Source organism: Trichomycterus rosablanca, chromosome 26, assembly GCF_030014385.1.
Source record: "Trichomycterus rosablanca isolate fTriRos1 chromosome 26, fTriRos1.hap1, whole genome shotgun sequence".
Taxonomy (NCBI): domain Eukaryota; kingdom Metazoa; phylum Chordata; class Actinopteri; order Siluriformes; family Trichomycteridae; genus Trichomycterus; species Trichomycterus rosablanca.
Window position 1 is genome coordinate 15,523,784 of NC_086013.1, and position 25,228 is coordinate 15,549,011.

A 25,228-nucleotide genomic window follows, 5' to 3' on the forward strand; every position below is an offset into this window, starting at 1 on the left:
CATCAGGTCAGTGTGTGATGCTACCTTCAAGTTACCCAATATTCTCAATTTTCATTCGAAATGAGCGCACTAACAAAACAAGTTTTTAATGAAAATAGGAATTGTAAATAAATACCAAGAATTTATAATGTAATCATTCATGTCACAAAAATGCAAAAATAAATCTTTAAAGTAGTATTTCAATGTTTCATACCCACAAAAATGTATATAACCAGTATTGATTTATAAAATATACGGTCTATAAAAATAAGTGCTATTTTTAAATAAAATAATATAAAATAAATAAATACGTGTTAAGATTATTGTTATTATTATAAAGAAAAGAAGATGAAAAAGAGAATAAACTTAAAATGCATAAAAAATACGATAAAGTTAATTATAACATAAAAGTTCTGTTGTCATTTTATTACTGTTCTTATTATAAATTATATTATATTCTATTATAAACAATAGAAGAAACTGAAAATAGTCATTAATAAATAGAACTGTGATTATGGTACTGTTGAGTTTACTTTATTTTTAATCGTTAGCGTGATCGTTTTTTATTATTATTTACTTTTACGACTCCAATATGGAAAATAAATAAATAAATATTGTAATATTACAATAAAATCTTTTTATATTGTTATAATGAAAAGATGAAGAAGGAAAAAGAAGATCTGATTGTCTAATTTATTGACAAGTGACTGTACTTTATTTTTATACGCAAACAAGTCAGAACTCGTAAACCACTAAATTCGAGGTTTTCTTGAATCCTGCATTACAGCGACCTACACTGAGGTCGTCCGATTCCATGCCGTAGAGTTAAAATACAAATATATATATATATTATTATAATATTTAAATTATGTAATATATGCGCGTTAAATAGAAGAAGTAAAATAGTACGTTTATACTAAACTGTTATGGTAAATCCATATAAGGTAAACCCTTGCTGCTGTGTGTTGTTTCAGGCATTATGGACAGTAAAGTGGATCTGTCCTGAATCACACTGTACTTGCTATGTAGTGCACTAGATATAAAGATTGTTTGTCGTGTAAGTTACATTTACAAGCCTAATGCTGGGTATACAGGTCATATCTCGGTTACTAGATTTAGAATACATAAATTCTATTTATTATAACGCTTGTAGAATATGTATGAAGTCTGGTACAGTGTGTACTGAGTAGGGAAAAAGTCCAATTTAGGACAGGTTCCAAGCTGTGCCTATACAGTCGCTTATAATCTACGCAACGGAGAAGTTAGGACACAAATATTGAAAAACTTTCAGCAAAAAATGATAAATTATAGTTGTTAAAGTCAATCTGTTTAGAGTTCACAGGCAGTAAATCAGAAAAGTATCAGTACAGAGGTGTTAATTCGAAATCTCTTATACTGTTTTACTGAAACCACGTGGATCAGTGATGGAGGATTTACCTGCAGATTTGAGGGAATTTCTTCAAAATGAGCCTTTTTTAGAGCTTACTGCAGATAAAAAGGTAAAATCACATACATCTTGTTTCTTATTGTGTGTTGTCTTTGTAGAGACAAAGCCAGGGGACCCCGATATAAATACATTGCGATACTTCACACGATTCCATATCAGTGGACGTTAAAACTGAATATGGCTCAAAGATCATAACAAGCAGCAGATTATGTCCTGAGTTTTATGCCCATGACAAGACTATTCTGTTTCACTGGCAGGAGGAAACAAAAAACTAAAATACAATGGAAAAGTGACCTTTCTGTCCATACATTTGTATCAATAACGTTACACAAAATTAGTTTTAAATATTATTTAATTTCTTTATAGATAAAGAAAATATACATTAATCATTGTTACTGTCTTGCCTCAGCTCACTCTCTGTATAGGATGGATGGATGGATGGATAGATAGATTAGATTGGATAGATAGATTGGATAGATAGATGGATGGATGGATTCAACTTTATTGTCATTGCTCAGTACAGGTACAAGGCAACGAAATGTAGTTAGCATCTACCAGAAGTGTAAATAGTAGCATTGTGCAAAAAACAGAGAATATCAATAACATAAAGCTATGATTTAATATGAATATAAAGTTATAACTATAGCTATTTACATATATGGAATTATATCTATATACATAATACGATATACATAATAGCAATAATAACAATAAGCAGACGAATAAAATGGGTATGTATTATAATAATAACAGTAATAATAATAAAGGATTAGTTAGGTATACATTATAATAGTAATAATAATAAAGATTAGTTAGGTATACATTATAATAATAACAGTGATAATAAGGGGATTGGTATGTTCTCCCTATGCCAGTGTGGGTTTTCTCCCTGCTCTCCCATCCCATTAGTTAAATTGGCTGAGTGAGTAAATGGATGATCATATATATTTTTTCTTTATTTAAATTAATTTCGCCATAATGTAAACATATTGCAAATCGTAGTATCACACCCTCAATGCGACATGATTATCTTAAACGTTTATGTTTTAAGTTATTAAAAACATGAAATTTATGCTCTCTATTTTCAGATCAAGTGCACGTTAAACGGTCATGAGTTTCCCTGCAAGCTTGCAGAGCTGCAGAACTTCATAACAGGAAAGAAATACAAGAAACTGTTAACAGGAGCCGAATTCAACTACAGTCAGTACGAACCACATGTGGTCCAGAGCACAAAACAGCCGTATGTATTGCTTATCCAAGTTATGCAAGTGCTTAATTCGCATTCATTAATGTATTGTACTGTATGTATTAGTATGGCAGCAATGCAAATGTTGCATTGATTAATAGGTTCATAAACGTTGCAGGACAGACAGAAGCCCTGACCATTAATACATGAGCTGAAGTGAGTGCTAGTACTCACTAGTTTCACACCAGTTATGATGCAGTCAGACAAAACATAAGCAATTCAAGTGAATGAAGATTAATAATTAAACATTTAAGGGTTGGTTTCCCAGACAGGGAACTAGACTACTACAGACTAAGCCTAGTCCTAGACTACACAGCATTTTGAATGGAGATTCTCCATTTAAAGCAAAATGTAGTCCTGGACTAGCCTTAATTCCTGTCTGGGGAAACCAACCCATAGTGTTTAACTTGAGCCTCTTAAAAGCACAGTTGGTGTCACCAGTCAGTATTCTAATTGGGACAAATTTCTACTTGGAAACAGAAAATTTGTTACAAATTTGTTCGGCTTTTCTAATGTATTCCAAAATTTTTGTGTGTTTGGCTTAGCTTGCAGTACAATGCCAACTAATACATGTAACATTGCATCCATGCTGAAACCAGACTATGTCCCGACACCTTGTTCAGTTACGCTTTCTGTACTGCAATCATGGTGGTGCAGAATCTTGCACTATTCTAATTCTTCTATTCTATTCTAAACCACCAGATAGTGCCAAAAATTCATTGTTGGTCAGCAACAGTGGTTAAGGTAATGAACTAGTGATCAGTAGGTCCCAGGTTATAGCCCCATGATCGTCAGGTTGGCAGTGTTGGGCCCCTTAGCAAAGCTTCTAACTCTCAATTGCTTGCATTGTATTCAATCACAGTTGTAAATTGCTTTGAATAAAAAAGTTTGCTAAATGCTGTAAATGTAAATGTGTTATGAATTCCTTTTTAGAAGACCAAAAAAATTTGTTTCCACAGTAATCAACTGTTTTGCAAGCTTACGCTGAGACACCTCAATCATGTGCCACATCATGTACTGCGACACGTCAATGGGAAACGCTTCAAGAAAGCTTTGGCACAGTGTGAGTACCAATCTTTAATAATCCTATAATTATTATTAAATAATTATTAAATTCAGACTAACAACACCGAGGCTGCACGTTCTTTACTATAACTGATGGGCACAGAGGCTACACCCCAGGCTGACTGTACATGGGCTAACAAGGATTTTGGGTTTTAAGTTTTAGACCCTTAAATGTTTACGTTCATATAAACACGGCATTTAAAAGAAAAAAGTTTACGTTCATATTAATCCACAAATCTGCTCTTTTTTTATGTTTTAGATGAGGAATGCATGAAACAAGGTGTAGCGTTTGTTCCAGCCAGACTTAGGCAGAAAAGGCAACCCAAACACACAGATGAAGCAATGGAGAGCAGCAGTAAAGGAGGGAACAAGCAGAAACAGGACAGTGGTATCTGGGCTTCAAACGACAGTGATGTAGAAGGCAGCGACTCAGAGGACAGCATGTCCGATCTCTATCCACGTAAGCAGACCGCTGTTCTGTTAATATCCTAAAAACAGCTGAAGTGTTTGTGTACCTGTTGATGTCTGGATTAGGGAGTAAATTTCACAGGTTTGCTACGCTTAACTTTTGTGACACTACTGTTCTCCACAGCCACTCTGTTTTCTCTGAAGTCGGACAGACAGGATGAGGTGGAGAACGGTGAGGATGAAGACGACTTTCAGACCGATGATGATGATATGGAGGTTTCAGACACGGAGGAAGAAAAACAAGCAGCGCAGAAACGCAAAAAGGTCAGCCCTCACTTAAAAAGACTTATAGTAAGGTTCTCTGGTGCTGTAGTGGTTAAATACACATAAACCAGCAGTGTAAAGACTCTGGGCTGGTCGTGCTGGTGCCAGTGGTGGAGGGGTGTCTTTATACCTTTGGCTATATAGTGTATCTACACTTTACCATTTTATTGTTGGGCCCTTGAGCAAGGCCCTTAACCCTCAGTCGCTTACTGTCACAGTACTGTAAGTCGCTTTGGATAAAAGCGTCTGCTAAATGCTGAAAATGTCAATGTACCTGGCACATCCAAGGTCACAAACCGCTTCTTTTTCCCAGCCAGCAGTTCTCACAGAGAGAATACCACATATAACCACATATCATTTTATGCCTTATGTGTCTCTCCATCTTTTCTCTTTGTGCATCGACCAGACAGCAGGAGTCATGACAAATGAAGTGTCTTAAGGCTGGTCGGGTCTTAAGCACTGCAAACTCAGGAGCTTAAGGATACTAGGCTTCCTGCAGTTCTTTAAAATCTGATTTCATTAATAACTAGATTGATTATATTTTGTTAATCTGTTAGGACTTTCCTGTAATTGAATATTTTTTTGTCGTGCTCTGTTTACAGGTGCAGTTTGGTGCTGGTTGTAACAAGAAGTTCAAGAAAAACAGAAAAAGGAAAGGGTTTAAACCCATCAGCAAAGTTAAAAATGGAAAATAAAAATATTGCATTCATACCCTGCTTACTGTGCGTGTTATTTACCCACTTGCCCCACTTCGAGTGTGATACCAATCACAAAAACACAACACAGTAAGTTCTGGGTGTTAATTTAACATTGAGTTCAATATGAAACAATTACAGAATTGACTTTTATTTTTTACGTAAAACGTAAAATTCAGTTCTTGAATTAAAAATGCATTTGATTTGTAGGCAAATAAAAGGCTATATTTAGATATTAAAATGCCTATTTGTCATATATTGTATATACTTATACACATGTACAGTACAATTATATATATATATATATATATTTTTTTTTTTTTTTTTTCAAACAGTGGCTACATGGTAGAGCCAGGATTCAAACCAACAACTTCTCATTTAAAGACCCAAAGCTCTACTCACTACAGTACCATTGTTCCATTAATTAATCAATATAATATTTAGGTGTTCAGGTGGTGCAGTGGCTAGCCCACCACCACTGAGATCTGGGTGCATCTTCACATAAATGATTGGCCAGGTCTGAGGGGGATTGCTGAAGCTCAGAGATAAATTGGCGCCCTGTCCGAGGTATTCCTGTCATGCATACGTGTTTCTTGGTGGAACTACACCCATCGTGACAAAGTGGTTGATGTAAATGAAATGAATATAATATTATTATAATATAAATATATTAAATTAAGTGACAGTTGTAGCCTAGCGCTTAAGGCACTGGACTAGTAATCGAAAGGTCAATGATTTAAGCCACACCGCTGCCAGGTTGCCACTGTTGGGCTCTTGAGCAAGGCCCTTTACTACAGTTTTACCCTCAGTTGCTTAGACAATATACTGTCACGGTACTGGAAGTCGCTTTGGATAAAAAGCATCTACTAAATGCCATAAAAATGTAAAAGTAACTAAATTAAATACTAAAAAACAATGAATTTGAAATGAACGATATGTTTCAGTGGTGCAGATGGTTGATACTGGGGATGTAGGTTTAATCCTTGTCAGTGGTCACTGACACTCAAGGACTGGACATGATTTATCGACTTATTACCGAGTTCCTTTGGGTTTCCTGCTGCCACATTAAAAATAGGAGGTGGGTGGTTACTGTAAACGAGTGAGTACAGTTGGGACAGTTGTGGCCTAGTGGTTAAGGTACTGGACCAGTAAGCCAAAGGTCACTTGTTCAAGACTCACCACTGCCAGGCTGATACTGTTGGGCCCCTGAGCAAGGCCCTTAACCCTCAATTGCTTAGCCAATACACTGTCACAGTACTGTAAGTCGCTTTGGATAAAAGCGTCTGCTAAATGTCGAAAATGTAAATGTAAATACAAGTCATGGAATTAAGACCCTAGGTAGTGTCCCTATGTAGGGAAGAACGAGGCGTTGAGGACACGGTCTGACCGACGCAAAACGTATGACGTCACTAATCTTGTTTTTTGACCCCTTGCTCAGAGGAGACCGCGGTTTATTATTATTTATGGTAAGAATTAAACCCGTGTTTTAATTGTTTATATTATCCATATTAACCAGGCTACAAATACACCGTGGTTTATTGGATAAAGTTTCTTTTGCTGGAACGTAAACAAGGGTTTAGCATCTACGAGTAGCCGAGGTCACGGTGTTCCGTACAGTGCAAGAAACCTCAATCGTTGCAGTTTTATAATAAATGGAGTAAAACTGTGTCTTCTCGTTTTGAAATAAAGTAAAAACACGGAGCATTAGGTACACTGTGCGGTCATGTTAAAGGCTATTTGGTTAACTTGGAATTAGAAATTTACAATATTAATAAACTGGATAATTAAGTTCAGCTGTGAGGTGCACAGTGAGATGAATGTGATGTGCGGAATACTGTGAACGTATAACAAAGAACGTTATTTATTATTATTTATTAGGATTTTAGAGTCATGTTTACACACAGAAACAGTAGTTACTCTTTACACAAGATTCATCAGTTCACAAGTTTAATGTCACACACAGTGATGGACAATTTTGTATCTCCAATTCACCTCACTTGCACGTCTTTGGACTGTGGGAGGAAACCGGAGCACCCGGTGGAAACCCAGACAGAAAGGACACGTATCGCCCCACCTGGGAATTGAACCCAGGACCTTCTTGCTGTGAGGCGACAGTGCTACCCACCGAGCCACCGTGCCGCCCAGGAGAGTTTATATAAAATTATTTTTATTGTATTTTAGACGTTTTTATAGGCAGTTGTAGTTAAAAATTAATAGTGTAAATGTACACTGCATGTAAGGCGACAAGTATGTGGACACCTGATCAACTTGTTGGTCATGACTGCAATTAATAATCAGGTTATACAATCATACATTTTATTGTATTGGGTCAGCGCAGGAGCAGAGAGGGTTAAGGGCCTTGCTCAAGGGCCCAGAGCCGGGATTCAAACTCTCAACCTTTTAATTCATAGCCCCTTGGCAACCACTGTCCACAAAAAGTTGTAATTGCTCTATTTAATATTATTGTAATGTTGTATCTTCCTACAGGCAATCCATGTATGAGCGATTGGGCACCACCTTCACCTTCACACTTTTGTACCATGTCTGGTTCGACAGCTAAATACATGTGGTGTTCTTGCCGCACCTATAAGATTGAGGCCAAAGACACCCACGATAAGTGTTTACTCTGCTTGGGAATTCAGCATGCCAAAGAGGCAGTTTTGGAGTACGGAAAATGCCCCCACTGTGCCAAAATGGACTGGAACACGTGTATCAAGCGCCTCACCAAGGTGCAGGAGGTAATCCATCTGGAGGCCCAACAGAGAAAAACGGAGGAAACCCAGACTGGAGTCCGGGCAAATTCTGAACCAGTGGCAGTGACCACGAGAGTTAATAAGGTTCAAACAGAGAAGGTGGCATCTGCTGCACTGACCGCATCGCAGGCCGAAATGACATCTCCTCCTTCATCTTCGTCTGCTGTACCCGCCATGACCCTATTCTCGTCGTCTCCAGGCGTATCAGAGAATGACGCCGCTTTGCTGAAGGGCGATTTTGTTCCACAGGCTTCCCTGCAGCAAACAGCAGACCAGGCTCCATCCGGTGAGCATGAGAAGTCTGCATGTCCTGTTCCTTTTACTTCTCACAAGAAACACCGTTCATCTAGGTGCACCTCATGCAGAAGGAGGCATTGCAGGAGCTGCTGTTGCAAGAAGAAACGTTCACCATCGTCATCCTGTTCTTCGTCCAGGAGTTCGTCTGAATGCTTGTCTGAGCCTCTTAAAGAGAAGAGGGCAAAGCGGGAATCTAGGAAGTCTGCAGAGATGGGAAGGCAACATTGGCAACTGCTGGACTTCGTGCATCAGAAACTGGAAACCCAGCAGAGGGCCATGCAAGTACAGTGGAGTACACTGGAGAATAGGCTAAATGCCTTAGAGAGGAAAGGTATTTCAGATGTTCTTGCTAATCCAGATCCTGCAGAAAACGTTTTGACCATATCTCAAGGACAACAGACTGGTCCAGTGACCCATTTTGCTGGAACCGGATGTGTTGTCGCTTCAGTTGTAGTAAAACAAGAAGACAGGTCTAGAGATATTCCATGTTTTTCACTTCATGGTGAAGGAGGTGCCTCTCTTCACCCAGGTATCAATGAGGCACCAAGGAAAGACGTACTCGTTTCCAAGGACCTGCAAGATCTCATCATACGTGCAGCCAAACATCTTGGTGTGGAATTTCCCAGATCACCAAACGGTGACCCATTACATCCAATCATGAAGCCGGAGTTTGAAGAGTTTGTTCAGTTTTCGTGGTCCAGTCCTGCAAACTCAAAAGCTTTCAGCACAGAGTTATCTGACTTGTACAAGCTCCACGAGCGCCAGTCTCCAGCTTACGACCACATGCCTAAAGTCAACAAGTTCATGACGACAATTCTCCAAGCCGTCCACTCAACAAAGAACAAAGTAAGTCCCTCTGCTGATCACATAAAGCTGAGGTCTATCACTGAGGGTCTCGTAGAAAATGCATATGAAGCTGCCGGCATGCTAGCAAAGACAGCTAACTATTTGCACTATCTGTCAGATTACCAGAACAGTCTCTTGGAAGAGACTTCTAAAGTTCCAGGTCATCAAAGACTCACAGAGGTTCTGGAGGAGCTTAAACTCATTGGACATTTCATGTTTCAGCTCTCATCCCATCAGGCAGAACTTTCTGGAAGGGTCATGGCAGCATCCGTGGTCGTTAGCCGATATGTATGGATGGCCAACACCAACTGCCCAGATTCACTGAAACAAACGATCCTTGATCTACCATTTGTTGTTGATTATACAGATGGAGAAAATGGAGCATCCACCTCAGATGCAACATGTGCACAGAAAATGTAAAAATTGTTTAGAAAATTGTGTATATATTGTTGCTATTAAAGTAATTACTACTATATTTAAAATACACAGTATAGCAAAAAGTATTTAGTCTATATTAATATAAGTCCCAGTTAAATGCAATGGATTGGCGTCCTGACCTGCGCTTAGTGTAATTTTCCAGCCTTAGTTGCAGTAGTTTGAACATTTGTTTGCAAAACATTAGTTTTGGTATGTCAGTGTTATCAGTATAAATGTTATTTGAACTCGAATTTATCACTTTTGTACAATTAACCCAAGTTTAACCCAGTTTTTGGCTTTATGAGTTCCTGAAATAAAGAAGAAATATGCTTAAGATGTGTACTGTAGTCTGTTTGACCAACTTATAAATAATTTATTTGTCTCTGACACCCTGGCAGCCTAGGACATGCTTCCTTCTAATGGTCTTAAGCTTTTCTTACTCTAGTACAAACAGACAGACAACAGTCTAAGGACACACATCTGCTAAAACACTGTAAGAACAGAGGTAGGTTTACTGTGTCTATAAGTAGAGTGAAACACCCTCAGATAGACTGGACAGGGTGTGTTAGTTTTTGTGGGTTTTTTGTTTGCACAGTGGCCATTGTCTCTGGGATGCCTTTCCAACCCACCTCAACCCTGATCAACATGAAGCGGATACTAAGAACGAATAACAGACTTGAGTGATAGAATACTTGAGAATAAAGGATTTCTTGAAAACATATTTAGGATAAAGCAGGGATAGACGTGTATGAAATGAAACAGTAAAAGACGTAAGTGTAAGCAGACTGAAGAGTGGAGTCCAAATTTGAATAAAATATAAAGTATACGTGCATTAAAACATTTGATAGTTGAAGAGGTAACGTTTACTCTTTTTTTTTTTACTTCCAAAATCAACAAAATAGGTCATTTGGCCAACAGGACCCAAGTTTTTACATAGCTGCAGATGGTAATGAGGAGTTAATATAGAATACATTATAAATAACTAAAAAGCCATGATATCACATTAGAATGTTGCTCTTGCTCAGACCCAGTGTCATAAGTATTTTAATGGACAATAATAACTGGTTATGGTTTATGTACTGGACTATTGATTGGAATGTCACTGGTACAATACAAGGTGCTGCTGTTGCACCCCTGAGCAAGTTCCAGTTGTCAGTTAGTCCCCAGAGCCATTAGGCTCTACAACTCCAGCATTCTGGGACAGCAGGTGATAGCTAAGGACTGAGAGCCCTACATGTAGCCATGTACAGTATGTATGTGTTTATACATGTATATATGTGTACTTAAGTGTATGCATATGCATGTTTTTATATATATATGGCAATATTGGCCCAATTCAATGTGCAATACTCGCCACTCTATCACTTTACTATTAAATATTTAACTTATATTTAATTAACCTTACACTGTATCCTTGTGACTGCACCTCCCTGCACTTTTACTTTCATTCATTCATTTTTCACCAAATCCTTCCTCATCATTAATAACCGCACTGTAGTTACGCAATATATGTAAAACTCAGATTACTTTCAATCTTGGTTGTTATGTTTGTGCTGTTTTTTTAATCTACCGTATATTGTTGAATTTTTATAGTGTGTCTGATGTACTGTATAATGCTACTGGGACTTTAATTTCAATAATCTGTCTATCTATTTATCTACGCTGATCAGCCATAACATTAAAGCCACCTCCTTGTTTCTACACTGACTGTCCATTTTATCAGCTCCACTGACCCTATAGAAGCTCTTTGTAGTTCTACAATTACTGACTGTAGTCCATCTGTTTCTCTACATGCTTTATTAACCTGCTTTCACCCTGTTGACATGGGACAGTGGTAGCCTAGTGGGTAGAGCTTTGGGCTATCAACCGGAAGATTGGCGGTTCAAATCCAGGCAGCCACTGTTGGGTCCTTGAGCAAGGCCCTTGACCCTGTCTGCTTCAGGGGCGCCGTACGATGGCTGACCCCAGCTCTGACCCCAGCTTCTAAACAAGCTGGGATATGCGAAGAAAGAATTTCATTGTACTGTACACCTGTATATGTACAGTATATATGACAAATAAAGTATATCTTCTTCAATGCTCTGGACCCCCCCAGGACCCCCACAGAGCAGGTATTATTTAGGTGGTGGATGATTCTCAGCACTGCAGTGACACTGACATGGTGGTGGTGTGTTAGTGTGTGTTGTGCTGGTATGAGTGGATCAGACACAGCAGCGCTGCTGGAGTTTTTAAATACCGTGTCCACTCACTGTCCACTCTATTAGACACTCCTACCTAGTCGGTCCACCTTGTAGATGTAAAGTCAGAGACGATCGCTCATCTATTGCTGCTGTTTGAGTCGGTCATCTTCTAGACCTTCATCAGTGGACACAGGACGCTGCCCACGGGGCGCTGTTGGCTGGATGTTTGTGGTTGGTGGACTATTCTCAGTCCAGCAGTGACAGTGAGGTGTTTAAAGACTCCAGCAGCGCTGCTGTGTCTGATCCACTCAAACCAGCACAACACACACTAACACACCACCACCATGTCAGTGTCACTGCAGTGCTTAGAATGATCCACCACCTAAATAATACCTGCTCTGTGGTGGTCCTGACCATTAAAGAACAGATGGACTACAGTCAGTAATTGTAGAACTAGAAAGTGCTTCTATATGGTAAGTGTGTGTAGAAACAAGGAGGTGGTTTTAATGTAATGGCTGATCGGTGTGTATCGCGGTGCTGATGGTACAGGATCGTATCGCTCGGCTCTCTGAACTCTCGGTACACGTGGCACTGAGCGGGTCTGTGGGTCTGTGGGGCTCGCGGGGGGGGGCTTATCGGATCGCGCGGGGGATTGTGGGACGGCGGCGGCCTAGTCTGCACAGACTGGCGAACTGAGCTCTGTACATCAACATTGAATCATTTAATATTATCGATTTATTGATCAGATTTTTAAAAGCATGGGGCAGGAGGATATGATGAGCACGGCGGAGGACCTGGCGGATCAGGTAAGAATAACGGAAAGCGTCTGTTTTACTAAATAGCCCTGTTACCGTTAGCCGCTAAGCTAATTAGCACAGGTACAGTGTCAGTGAATGGGAGTTTGTGCTAACTCGAATATTATTTTAAATATGTCATATTTTAAAGTGGTTTAACACACTTGACCAACAAGTGAGGAGATATTCTGTTTAAGTGCAGCTTATAATGACTGTGTGACCTGTCAAACATGTCAACATGAGGTGGAACTTATAAGCTTAGTGCTTTAAAGTTAAACTTTTAAGTTTCAAATTTTTTTGGTGTTTGTTGCTGCCAGTCTGACACAACAGATTCATATTTATTTTACACTAATGAATAAAAAATGCTTTCTTTACCCCGAAGGAAAATGCAACCTTAGTTCATGTTGCAAACAAACAAATAAATCAGTGCGTGTCACTTAACTAACATGTAGCTGTTAAAATGGCATTAAAAGAAAGAATAAGCAAAGTAAATGCTTACAAACATACATAAATATTTAATATTACACATTATACACACCACATCCTTGTATTTATTATTTCCATAGCTCAAAATAAAGAGTCTTAATCAAACTGGCACAAATTACAGAATGCTGTAGTACACACAAAACCAGACTATAGATTCATTCTGTGTAAATACTCAAACAGTACAGTTTAACTGAATAAATAATAACCTTTTAATCATAGTCATAACCATCATGTTTGTCATTGTATTTCTCAGCCCTGTGTCTGCATTAGTCAAATAATTAACATGCATGTTAAACGTTGTGATGTAGATCTATTTTATTTCCATTAACAAGCTGTAAGTCTCGTCTGATATTGATATTAATATTGATACCAGCATTAAAGAGCTAACAAGACAAATAAGCATTGATATTGGTCAATACTGCTTTATAAATAGTCAAACAAGCTGTACCGATATTATGGGCGAGTTGTCAGACTTGCATAAACAGAAGCAATCAGTTTGAATCCAATGATAAAATTATTATAAATAGTAGAGATGGGACGATCGATCGGCTATGAATCGGTATCGGCCGATTTGTAATCAAAATATGCTATCGGCGATCGGCGATATTTCCTAAAAGTAGCCGATCCGATCGTGTGATATATAAAGACCACGTTAAGTTAACAGCTCAGTGGATCGATCCAGACTTTAAGCTACGAAGCACCAACCATCACATCACCATTCATCAACCATCGTACAGAAACCATCGTGAAAGCTCTTACGATGTAATTTTGCTGATTGTAATTATTTACTTTAAAAAGATCATTCGACCCGGTCACATCTGAGTCGATTCTATCAGCACGTTATATAAACTCCTGGTTCACTTTGGTAAATCGTGAGCGGTTCTTACTTGTGATGTAGATGAGAACAGAAAACGTTACAGAGCCAATCCGAGGCAAAAGTTTATTCATTAGCAAATTCGTTAGTTCAGGATCATCTGCTGAACTTTTAGCTCCTTAGACGGAACGAGTCTGACTCGGTTACAGATCTGTGCTAATAGCAGTTTAATTAAACTTTTTAATGTAAGAGAGTCACACAGAATGTTCTGTAGTAGCTGGTGTTTATTTAAAACCACGACATTTAATTAATAACAGTAAACACGGAGAGATAACCGAGAAGAGAAACTTACGCTTCACATAAAAACGAATCAACTCATGAATCAATGAATCACTTACAGCGATACTGTGAACAAAGCGTCTCTTCTAAAGGCACAAACACACACACACACACACACGCGCGCTGCTCCGGTTTATCTTTACTGTGAGGCTCTTTTTACGTTTATTTACTGCTCCCCCCCCCCCCCCCCCCCCCCCGATCGGAATCGACTATCGGCCGATGTCCCTAAAAGGAGATCGGAGATCGTAATCGGTGCCAAAAACCCCGATCGGTCCATCTCTAATAAATAGTCCTTGTTAGATTTATATTATACTGTCTGTCCATTTGAACTCGTTTCCATCCTTTAAATGTTGCCATTTGAATTGAGTGAAGCTTCAGGTATCACACACAGGTAAGTGACGGTATAAAAAAGAGAATTAGTGTTGGACTAAAGGCTACTCAGCAGAATTCACGTCGCTGGTGGACCAGTGGATGCATCCCGTCTCAACAGTCAGAAAACTGATGTATGTTTAATTCATAAACTTCCAGTCATGTAATTGTTAAACAAATTTAAAACCGAAGGAGGGAATCTATTATTCATTAATACAGAGCCGCTGATTAACAAACTGAATGTTTTTATTTCGGTTTCATCAGCCGCTTCATTTATTTAGCAGGTCTGGTTTCACCAGGCAACTCCGAGCTCGAGTCAGGAATACACCGGACAGGAGAAATGGCCAGTAATATCTGTGTAGATGCCCGGCTGAACCGGCTAGCGTAATAGACGTAATAGTTAGTATTTTAAATTCTGCACATGCCCTGGACTCTTTGAACCTTTACATAATCTATCACCGGGCCAGTGGTAGCTCAGTGGTTAAGGTACTGGACTAGTAAACAGAAGGTTGCCGGTTCAAGCCCCACCACCACCAAGTTGCCACTGTTGGGTCCCTGAGCAAGGCCCTTAACCCTCAATTGCTCATCGTGTTCAGCTCATTGTGTAAGTCGCTTTGGATAAAAAGGGTCTGCTAAATGCTGAAAATGTAAATGTAAATGTAAATAATCTCTTATATCAGTCAGGCCTCATTTTGTTTGTCTCTGGTGGGATTAATGTTTTATTGAGGTTCTGCCTCGTCTAACAGATTTTTAATTAACGTGTACTGTGCCTTAGCTTGGTGTGAGGTTTGTATGTATATGTCATTTTTAAAATACTAGCACTTGATCGAAGTTTTTTTTTACTATTGCTATGACACTCCAAGTCAAAGTTTTGAGTTATATGATAAAGTGTCAGCATGGTCCAGTTTCATCATTTTCTATCATATTCTCCATTATGTTGGTGATACTGACCTAACCTGGCATAAGTTTTAAACCTGTAACACAGAGCTGTGGTCCACACTTCAATACTATAGGCCTGTTATTATGAGTTTTCAGAAGACGGGGATTTACGAGGCTGGGATCTTTGAAGGCAAGGTCAGCATGAAAGTAACAGTACACTATGTTTCTGCTCATCCTGATATGGCACATTCCAGTCACAACAGCACACTTGTTATTGGTATTTTGGTATATTTCACATAAGGAGAGTCATGCCTTACTCTCTGTGGACACCCCCCCCCTTCCCGTTCCTTCCCAGTGTTGGCACCTTGACCAGTCCTGGGGAGAACTCCGTCTGACCATCCCTCCTTCATACGACCAAATTTGTCACAGTGGTGAGCTTGCGTATTAGACCTCGGGTTATGAAGTCTTGTGCCAAGTGCTGTATTATTAGGAAGTATTTCTAAATCTTTATGCACCAAAGCTGTTTTTATTAACATTATGCATTTTAGAATGTCTCAAAGATGCACCTCGATTGCTTCATGTTTATTATTTACCCTCTTGTTAAATGGACAGCTGAAGAATACTAAAAAAGGCTTTGGACCCATGCTGGTTGGTATTCCTCTGGCTGATAACTGCATTTCTTACTCTTAGATATCAGTAACACATTGTTCATTCTCGGTATGGTGATGATAACGATGATGTTGAGGGTGTTTCTGTGCCACACACACACACACTTTTTTTGTCTGTAAATAGTGTGAGGTGCCAGATCAAAATTCTTACAGTATTTTTTACAACCAAACTTGTGAACAAGTCACACAAGTGTCTCACTGTGTCTCACCCGCTTTAAACACCAGACTCCCCTTTGCTTAAGCCCAGGTGATTCGTTTTAGGACTGTTTGGCTCCACAGTCCACACACACACACACACACACCCCCCCACCGAGCTCCTCCTCCAATGATCCACATCAGCACTTCCCAGCATGCATTAGCCAATCCGAGCACACCAAGTCCCCTAACTGAGGATAGCGACATGAGGCCAGCGGATCCTGCTGCCTATTGGCTCATTCAGCACCAGTACAATACCTGCTGTGACACAGAGGCTTATGTGTATGTACCGGCTTATTAGGTGATGCTGTCGCGTTTGTTTAATGGGGGTAGAGGGGTGTATTTAAGACCCTGACTGAGTTGAAAGACATGGCCAAGGGCTGGAGACGTTTAATGACTAAAAGCAAATACATTTTCACCAAAATGCTGCTCAAAGGAATTAAAAATACAATTTTATACTTGTAAATGCAGAAGTTTGGCCTTTCTATATTGTATGTATGGTTCACATTTGCAAATGCGCTAAAAATCCGGGGCATGGAAAGCTTGCACAGAATTATCTCACTGTAGGAAAAATGTCATTAAAAACAGTCACTGATTCACAAAATCCTTTTTAAATTATTGTTTTCTCTTTTTTCCCCCCCAAATCTAGTCATGTATAATTACCTATTCGTATGTCCTCGCCTGCCACAGAGCCCTACCTACACGAGGTACAGGGATCAGTGTTCCACAAAGTTTATTTAATTCATCTGGACACAAATTTTGGCCCATTCATCGTTTATGACAAAACTATAAAACCCTGTGCTCAGCTTGAGTGTTTCTGTTTTTCCCAGTTCCTCAGAGTGACGAAGCAGTACCTGCCACATCTGGCGCGCTTGTGCCTTATCAGCACGTTCTTGGAGGACGGCATTCGCATGTGGTTCCAGTGGAACGAGCAGAGGGACTACATCGAGGCTACCTGGAGCTGTGGCTACTTCTTGGCAACGTGTTTTGTGCTGCTAAACCTTTTCGGACAGCTGGGTGAGAGGAGATAGTTCCATTAGTTCCAAATAATCACAATATACAGTTTTAAATATGTTTACTGAGCAGTTGCAGGGCTTTCTGGTCCAGTGTTTCTAAATGTATGCCCGTGAGACTTACTGAGTTACTGTGGGAAATGCTTTTAATACAGTAAATGTTAATGAACTGTGTGCTTTTTTTTTTAAATTTAGAAATCAATAGAAGTCAATATATATCAATCAGGGCTGGGAAGATTAAAGTTTAGCTTAAACTGTAGTGCTGGATTGGCATATCTCTGATAGTCACCTTTAAAGAGAATGTTAATAAGCTCAATAAGATGCTGATTTGATTCAGTATTCTAGTCATAAGCTACATATTTCTGGTTTCTTTACCTGTTAAATTAAAAGTATTTTTTCTTTCTTTTACAGGAGGTTGTGTTCTTGTCCTCAGTAGAAATCTTGTACAGTATGCTTGCTTCGGATTATTTGGTATTATTGCGCTACAGGTAGTAAAAATACACAATTCAACTCTACATGCATTTTTATAATCTGGTTAATAGGATCATTTCTTTAAATGAAACTGATGTTTAATTTCTGGACTGTTTCTTTTTCATTTTCAGACTGTTGCCTACAGTATCTTATGGGATTTGAAGTTTTTGATGAGGTGAGTCAGTGTAAATGTTGTTGATAAAAATGTGTCGTATTTGCACCACCGTATGCATGTCCTCTTTTAATGTGTCTTTACACCTCCTCTTTGGCCTGCCTGGCGGCTCTTGTTTCAGCACCCTTGTCCCCATAGAACTCTCATCCCTCATCTGCACACGCTCCCACCCCATCGATAGATAGATAGATAGATAGATAGATAGATAGATAGATAGATAGATAGATAGATAGATAGATAGATAGATAGATAGATAGATAGATAGATAGATAGATAGATACTGTAGATAGATAGATAGATAGATAGATAGATAGATAGATAGATAGATAGATAGATAGATAGATAGATACTGTAGATAGATAGATAGATAGATAGATAGATAGATAGATAGATAGATAGATAGATACTGTAGATAGATAGATAGATAGATAGATAGATAGATAGATAGATAGATAGATAGATAGATAGATAGATAGATACTGTAGATAGATAGATAGATAGATAGATAGATAGATAGATAGATAGATAGATAGATAGATAGATAGATAGATAGATACTGTAGATAGATAGATAGATAGATAGATAGATAGATAGATAGATAGATAGATAGATAGATAGATAGATACTGTAGATAGATAGATAGATAGATAGATAGATAGATAGATAGATAGATAGATAGATAGATAGATAGATAGATAGATAGATAGATAGAAAGAAAGAAATATCTAAAATATGTAAACTCAACAAGATCTCTTCTCTCTAACTTTTGTGAACTAGTCGTCCTCTAGTGGTGGCTTTACTAAAGTGTAGGAGCTTGTAATTCTGTTTAATTATTTACTTAAGCAATAGAACACGAGAGGGAGTGTGTTATCGCGAATAACATCACGGCTGTGATTCGGTCGCCGTAGATCATCACAGCCGTGATGTTATTCGCGATAACACACGACCTCAAGTGTTCTATTGCTTTTATACAACAGTTTTTACAAAATAAAGAAAGAAAATAAATCAAAGAAGCCCTGAATTTCATAATAAATATGCTTTAATATTGACAATACCTTCCGCCAAAAAGTAGTTCCACAACGAATATAAAGTTTAACACTACAAAGCAGACATCCCAAGTTGCAAAAACTCATTTCAGGGAGGTAAGAACAACAAGAAGAAAAAGTCAAGAACCTCCGAAGAGAAAAAAAGAAATAAAAAAACCTCTCACACACCAAAGGATTATGGGTGATAACAGAACTCTTAGGAACTACTAACTGGGCTATTAAGCTAACTGTTCGCGTTACAAACACATTAATGTTCCCTACATAGTGCACTAGATTGTGTATCGGATAACGCATTCATGTTCACTACATAGTGCACTAGACAATATATTAGACAATTGATTTATGTTCCCTACACAGTGCACTAGATTGTGTATCAGATCACGGATTTATGTTCCCTACACAGTGCACTAGATTGTGTATCAGATCACGGATTTATGTTCCCTACACAGAGCACTAGATTGTGTATCAGATCACGGATTTATGTTCCCTACACAGTGCACTAGATTGTGTATCAGATCACGGATTTATGTTCCCTACACAGTGCACTAGATTGTGTATCAGATCACGGATTCATGTTCCCTACACAGTGCACTAGATAGTGAATTAGACAATTGATTTATGTTCCCTACATAGTGCACTAGATTGTGTATCAGATCACGGATTTATGTTCCCTACATAGTGCACTAGATTGTGTATCAGATCACGGATTTATGTTCCCTACACAGTGCACTAGATAGTGAATTAGACAATTGATTTATGTTCCCTACACAGTGCACTAGATTGTGTATCAGATCACGGATTTATGTTCCCTACACAGTGCACTAGATTGTGTATCAGATCACGGATTTATGTTCCCTACACAGTGCACTAGATTGTGTATCAGATCACGGATTTATGTTCCCTACACAGTGCACTAGATTGTGTATCAGATCACGGATTTATGTTCCCTACACAGTGCACTAGATTGTGTATCAGATCACGGATTTATGTTCCCTACACAGTGCACTAGATAGTGAATTAGACAATTGATTTATGTTCCCTACATAGTTCACTAGATTGTGTATCAGATCACGGATTTATGTTCCCTACATAGTGCACTAGATTGTGTATCAGATCACGGATTTATGTTCCCTACATAGTGCACTAGATTGTGTATCAGATCACGGATTTATGTTCCCTACATAGTGCACTAGATTGTGTATCAGATCACGGATTTATGTTCCCTACATAGTGCACTAGATTGTGTATCAGATCACGGATTTATGTTCCCTACATAGTGCACTAGATTGTGTATCAGATCACGGATTTATGTTCCCTACATAGTGCACTAGATTGTGTATCAGATCACGGATTTATGTTCCCTACACAGTGCACTAGATTGTGTATCAGATCACGGATTTATGTTCCCTACACAGTGCACTAGATTGTGTATCAGATCACGGATTTATGTTCCCTACACAGTGCACTAGATTGTGTATCAGATCACGGATTTATGTTCCCTACACAGTGCACTAGATTGTGTATCAGATCACGGATTTATGTTCCCTACACAGTGCACTAGATTGTGTATCAGATCACGGATTTATGTTCCCTACACAGTGCACTAGATAGTGAATTAGACAATTGATTTATGTTCCCTACATAGTGCACTAGATTGTGTATCAGATCACGGATTTATGTTCCCTACACAGTGCACTAGATTGTGTATCAGATCACGGATTTATGTTCCCTACATAGTGCACTAGATTGTGTATCAGATCGTGGATTTATGTTCCCTACACAGTGCACTAGATTGTGTATCAGATCACGGATTTATGTTCCCTACATAGTGCACTAGATTGTGTATCAGATCACGGATTTATGTTCCCTACATAGTGCACTAGATTGTGTATCAGATCACGGATTTATGTTCCCTACACAGTGCACTAGATTGTATATCAGATAATGGATTTAAAACGCGATCGGGAATAAAGGCTGTGTCGCTGCGTGCGCGTTTGTGTGCATGAAGCTCGTCGTTAATGGCAACGCGTCAGCGGAGTAATACAGTTGTGGTGTGAAAAGGCCGTGCTGTTATCACCAATATCAGCACAGTTAGAACGCTTCTCAACCAATCAGATTGTAAGGTCGGAACTAACTGTGGTATAATTTTCATTACACCTGAGTGTAACAAAATTCTGTCGCTATGCACATTATTGTAATAAAGTGCTGACTTGCTGTTTGTATGTGTGTGTGTGTGTATGCAGAAACATGGCTCTGGGCGGTGGGCTGCTCCTGCTCCTGGCCGAGTCGCGCTCAGAGGGGAAGAGCATGTTTGCGGGCGTACCCTCCATGGGCGAGAGCTCTCCGAAGCAGTACATGCAGCTGGGTGGCCGTGTGCTCCTCGTCCTCATGTTCATGACTCTGCTGCACTTCGACGCCAGCTTCTTCTCGGTGAGATTTCATAAGGAAAAGCAAAGTAGTGGTAAAAGTAAAGTAAAAATCTTTATACTGTAATGTTTTTAGTTTACACTTTCAAACGGCAGCGTTCGAAATAAGAACAGTCAGTGCTTTAGGTGGAATATTCAAAATATTTAAAACTATTTTATGAATACCCACTGGCATGCCAGTTGCACCTACAGGGTTTACACCGTTTTACACCGACTTCTTAGTCATAAGTTTACTGCAGGGTTTTTTCTGTGTGACTCTAGTCCTGGCTACATATAATAATAAATAAAATCTCAAATGAAACCAATATAACATTAGCTAGTTCCTTCTTTACAGTCGTGCATCCAGTGTGACATATAAACACAGACCAGTCTCTTAGACAGGAGGGAGACTTTTAGGCTAAAGGTCATCTCATCTTTCCTAAATGTACAATGTGTGAGGGAATTTCCAACTGCTGAGCAATATCAGTGTGTAATCTGACAAAAATCACATACCAGAACTAAACTGTAGAATTGGACACAAACAATCTATATAATATTTACTATAACTTCATTTTCATCACCTTTTTATATCCTGGTCAGGGTTGGGGCAGGGCCAGTTCCCCTGGGAAACACTGGGAGCAAGGCAGAAATACAGCGCGCCAATCCATCGCAGGGCTTCCAAAGTTGGTTTTGTTTGGTTTTTGATAGTTAAATATGCCAGCCCACAGCCACTGAGATCCAGGATTTGAATCCCCGGTGGTGCTATCGGCCAGTTGTGGATTTACATACAAAAATGATTCGCTGTGTTTGGTGGGGGGATGGCAGAGGGCTCGTGATGGATAGGCGTCCCGTCAGGGGTGTGTTTTGCATTATACTCAGTGATTACAAAGAAGCCAGACCCACCAAGACCCTGATCAGGATAAAGCGGTGGCAATACAACATCCTTGATTCTAATATTTGTACAGTAATGCACGTCTGCATGTCTAGTGGTTCACAAGTTGCGATTTTTGTAGTTTTTATGTAGAATGGTATTCACCACCCCATGCTCACCCTGATTTTTCCTCCTCTAGATCCTACAGAACATGGTGGGTACGGCCCTCATCATCCTGGTGGCTATCGGCTTCAAGACCAAGCTGGCAGCTCTCACCTTGGTGGTGTGGCTCATGGCCATCAATGTCTACTTCAATGCCTTCTGGATGATCCCAGCCTACAAGCCCATGCACGACTTCCTCAAGTACGACTTCTTTCAGACCACGTCGGTCATCGGAGGCCTACTGCTAGTGGTAGCGCTCGGCCCGGGGGGCGTGTCCATGGACGAAAAGAAAAAGGAGTGGTGAGGAGACCGTTGCCTCAGAAACGAAATCCACCGCCCAGGACACGAGGACCCACAACATTTCAAGATCAACGTCCCAGTGCAACTTGGAGCCACCCCGATTATGTACATGAGCTGCCTAGGTTTCTTGTTTATTTTCATTTCCTTATTTCTTCCCCCTGTTGTTTTGGTTTTATAAGTTCAGGATGGCAAAGATTTGAGTTTTTAGAAGCCCGGCTCTGCCAAATAAAGGCTAAAAATTAGAAAATAACATTTTCCTCCCCTCCCCATGTTCCACGTTGTTCTTTAATGTCATCGTTACTCATAAAAGTTGTTCTGTTGGGAGGTCCATGTCGCTAGACGGTTTTTGTTTTCAGACACTTGAGAAATCTGTGAATGTGTACTCAACCAGACTCTAAACAGTCATTAGTGCTTCGAGGTTGGACATGCTGAGCAATTTTCACACACAGCTGATCAACAAATCAGTTAACGAACAGTTTCCGTTCTAAATAATTGTTATTCCCCATCATATCAGTCATCATTGTGTTTAGGGTGCAACGGTCTTGTGTGAGTAACACCGTTTGTGGTTTAAATGGGAATGTTGTAGGTTAACTGCCATTAAAACAGAAAATCCACCAGCTTTAGACAGCTCGACGTGAGTGTCGGTCTGTTTCTCATTTTTATCGGATCCTGGCGACAAACTTACCGTTCATTCTACTCAGATGGAACATCTGTTCTTACACCTGAACTTCGTCTTAGTGTTGTTTTGCTGTCTGCAGCAACTCGTATTCATTTACAAAAGTTTATATTGTATTTTTGTTTTGTTTTGTTTTGTTTTGTTTTCAGATCATGGCGGAGAAAAATAAAAGCAAAAAATAGATCTTTATTATTCTACCTGATATTGTGTGTTCTTTGTTTTTAGGCAATACAAAAACCACTACCACAAAATTACAAAAATTATATGGCCAAAAGTATCGCGTGCTCGGGCAGCATGGTGGTTAAGTACATTGGAAGCGAGGCTTCGAATCTCAGCAGTTCAACTGGCTGGTTGGGTTAGCAAATGTCCAAGCGGGTGGTTGAAACAGCCTAGCCATTGGGAGGTGCTCTTGTCAGTGTTGGTCCTAAGCCCGGATAAAAATAGGAGGGTTGCGCCAGGATAGGCATCTGGCAAAAAAACTGTTCTATCTGGAATGCGAACCAGATTCACTGTGGCAGGAGAATATATATGAACTTATGTGGACACATCTATAAAAGCCTTACTTATGAAAGTGACAGCCATGAGGTTTTTCGGTCATATAGTGGGACCAAACCTATGTTAATGCCTTTATGAATAATGATTTGAGGCGTCAAAGAAAACACAAATAGAGTGACATACCAGGACACTAGAGAAAGATTGAAAGCCATCAATTAATAAAACAATGACAGACTAAAAAGCTTATAGACTGCTCTCAGAAAGCAGGTAAAGGTGCTAACATGTCCTATCTTATCTGACTTGAATCCAAGTATTTATTTATTAGGATTTTACTGGCATGTTTTACACACTTGATTACATTCATGACAGAAACGGTAGTTACCTTATTACACAGGATTCATCAGTTCACAAGTTTAACGTCAAACACAGTCATGGACAATTTCGTATCTCCAAGTCACCTCACTTGCCCGTCTTTGGACCGTGGGAGGAAACCGGAGCTCCCAGAGGAAACCCACACAGACAAGGGGAGAACATGCAAACTTCACACAGAAAGGACCCATACCGCCCCACCTGGGGATTGAACCCAGGACCATCTTGCTGTGAGGCGACAGTGCTACCCGCCCTGAATCCAAGTAAAGAATATATATGGAGGAATGGGCCAATATTACACCCCATTACTGCAAAGACTTGAATGAGTAGTACAGAACTTTTGGCTTTGATATTAGATTTTGAAGATATAATGATGTTGCAATTTGGGTGTTTCAAAAAAGTACTTATAAATGATTCCACTATTGTTGATAATTATTAAACCAACGAATGGATGAAGAATGCTTTTATTTGTCATTTATACATATACAGATGTACAGTGCAACATAATTCTTTCTTTACATATCCCAGCTTGTTTAAAATCTGGGGTCAGAGCGCAGGGTCAGCCTTGCTCAAGGGCCCAACAGTGGCTGCATGGCAGATTAATAGCCCAGAGCCCTACCCACTAGGTCACCAATGTCCCAAATAAGTGGATTAATAAGTAAATAAATGTATCAACTCCTGACAGCGTTAACGCCACACGTGTTCAAAGCTATGAAAGCGTGTAGCCACGCCCCCTGACATGATGCCTCATTCTGATTGGCTGCACTGGACACACACTAAGATGTAATGCCCGCTCCTGTAATACATAATAGCCGCGGTGCAGCGTGAATTCATCCACTTTAAACACTGACGGGTAAGAAACAAGCTGTTTATTTTCCTTATTGTTACAGTAAGTATAATATATTGGTACATATGCATTGGTACGTTATTTATATAGATCCTGACTAGCTGTTCAGTTTCTTTACAGTAAAATAATCGAATATGGTTAACAGATTGAATAATGAATGGAAGTGACATGGAAGCTGCAGTGTTAGCTGATATTTATGG

General features: G+C 39.4%; 3 protein-coding genes across 3 annotated transcripts; all 3 read left to right on the forward strand.

The window, feature by feature from the left end:
* The first annotated feature begins 1,195 nt into the window (after positions 1 to 1,195).
* Positions 1,196 to 5,180, forward strand: surf2 (surfeit 2). Its single transcript, XM_062988749.1, has 6 exons — positions 1,196 to 1,478; positions 2,515 to 2,666; positions 3,632 to 3,735; positions 3,997 to 4,197; positions 4,330 to 4,469; positions 5,072 to 5,180. The coding sequence occupies exons 1-6, from the start codon at positions 1,404 to 1,406 to the stop codon at positions 5,162 to 5,164; spliced, it is 765 nt and encodes a 254-aa protein (XP_062844819.1). The 5' UTR covers positions 1,196 to 1,403; the 3' UTR covers positions 5,165 to 5,180.
* A 1,386-nt stretch (positions 5,181 to 6,566) lies between these two features.
* LOC134303437 (uncharacterized) lies at positions 6,567 to 9,791 on the forward strand. The gene is made up of 2 exons (XM_062988850.1): positions 6,567 to 6,630; positions 7,652 to 9,791. Exon 2 carries the CDS (start codon positions 7,663 to 7,665, stop codon positions 9,478 to 9,480), a length of 1,818 nt encoding a protein of 605 aa, XP_062844920.1. The 5' UTR covers positions 6,567 to 6,630; positions 7,652 to 7,662; the 3' UTR covers positions 9,481 to 9,791.
* A 2,531-nt stretch (positions 9,792 to 12,322) lies between these two features.
* Positions 12,323 to 23,519, forward strand: surf4 (surfeit 4). Its single transcript, XM_062988450.1, has 6 exons — positions 12,323 to 12,463; positions 17,032 to 17,218; positions 17,626 to 17,702; positions 17,817 to 17,860; positions 21,147 to 21,333; positions 22,379 to 23,519. Exons 1-6 carry the CDS (start codon positions 12,416 to 12,418, stop codon positions 22,643 to 22,645), a joined length of 810 nt encoding a protein of 269 aa, XP_062844520.1. The 5' UTR covers positions 12,323 to 12,415; the 3' UTR covers positions 22,646 to 23,519.
* The last annotated feature ends 1,709 nt before the right edge of the window (positions 23,520 to 25,228 follow it).

Coding starts and splice junctions, on each gene's coding strand:
- surf2 (XM_062988749.1), top strand. CDS start 1,404: ATGGAGGATTTACCTGCAGATTTGAGGGAATTTCTTCAAAATGAGCCT. Junction 3,736..3,996: donor CAAGAAAGCTTTGGCACAGT/GTGAGTACCAAT, acceptor TTTATGTTTTAG/ATGAGGAATGCATGAAACAA. Junction 4,198..4,329: donor CATGTCCGATCTCTATCCAC/GTAAGCAGACCG, acceptor TGTTCTCCACAG/CCACTCTGTTTTCTCTGAAG.
- LOC134303437 (XM_062988850.1), top strand. CDS start 7,663: ATGAGCGATTGGGCACCACCTTCACCTTCACACTTTTGTACCATGTCT.
- surf4 (XM_062988450.1), top strand. CDS start 12,416: ATGGGGCAGGAGGATATGATGAGCACGGCGGAGGACCTGGCGGATCAG. Junction 17,219..17,625: donor AAACCTTTTCGGACAGCTGG/GTGAGAGGAGAT, acceptor TTTCTTTTACAG/GAGGTTGTGTTCTTGTCCTC. Junction 17,703..17,816: donor TTGGTATTATTGCGCTACAG/GTAGTAAAAATA, acceptor TTTCATTTTCAG/ACTGTTGCCTACAGTATCTT.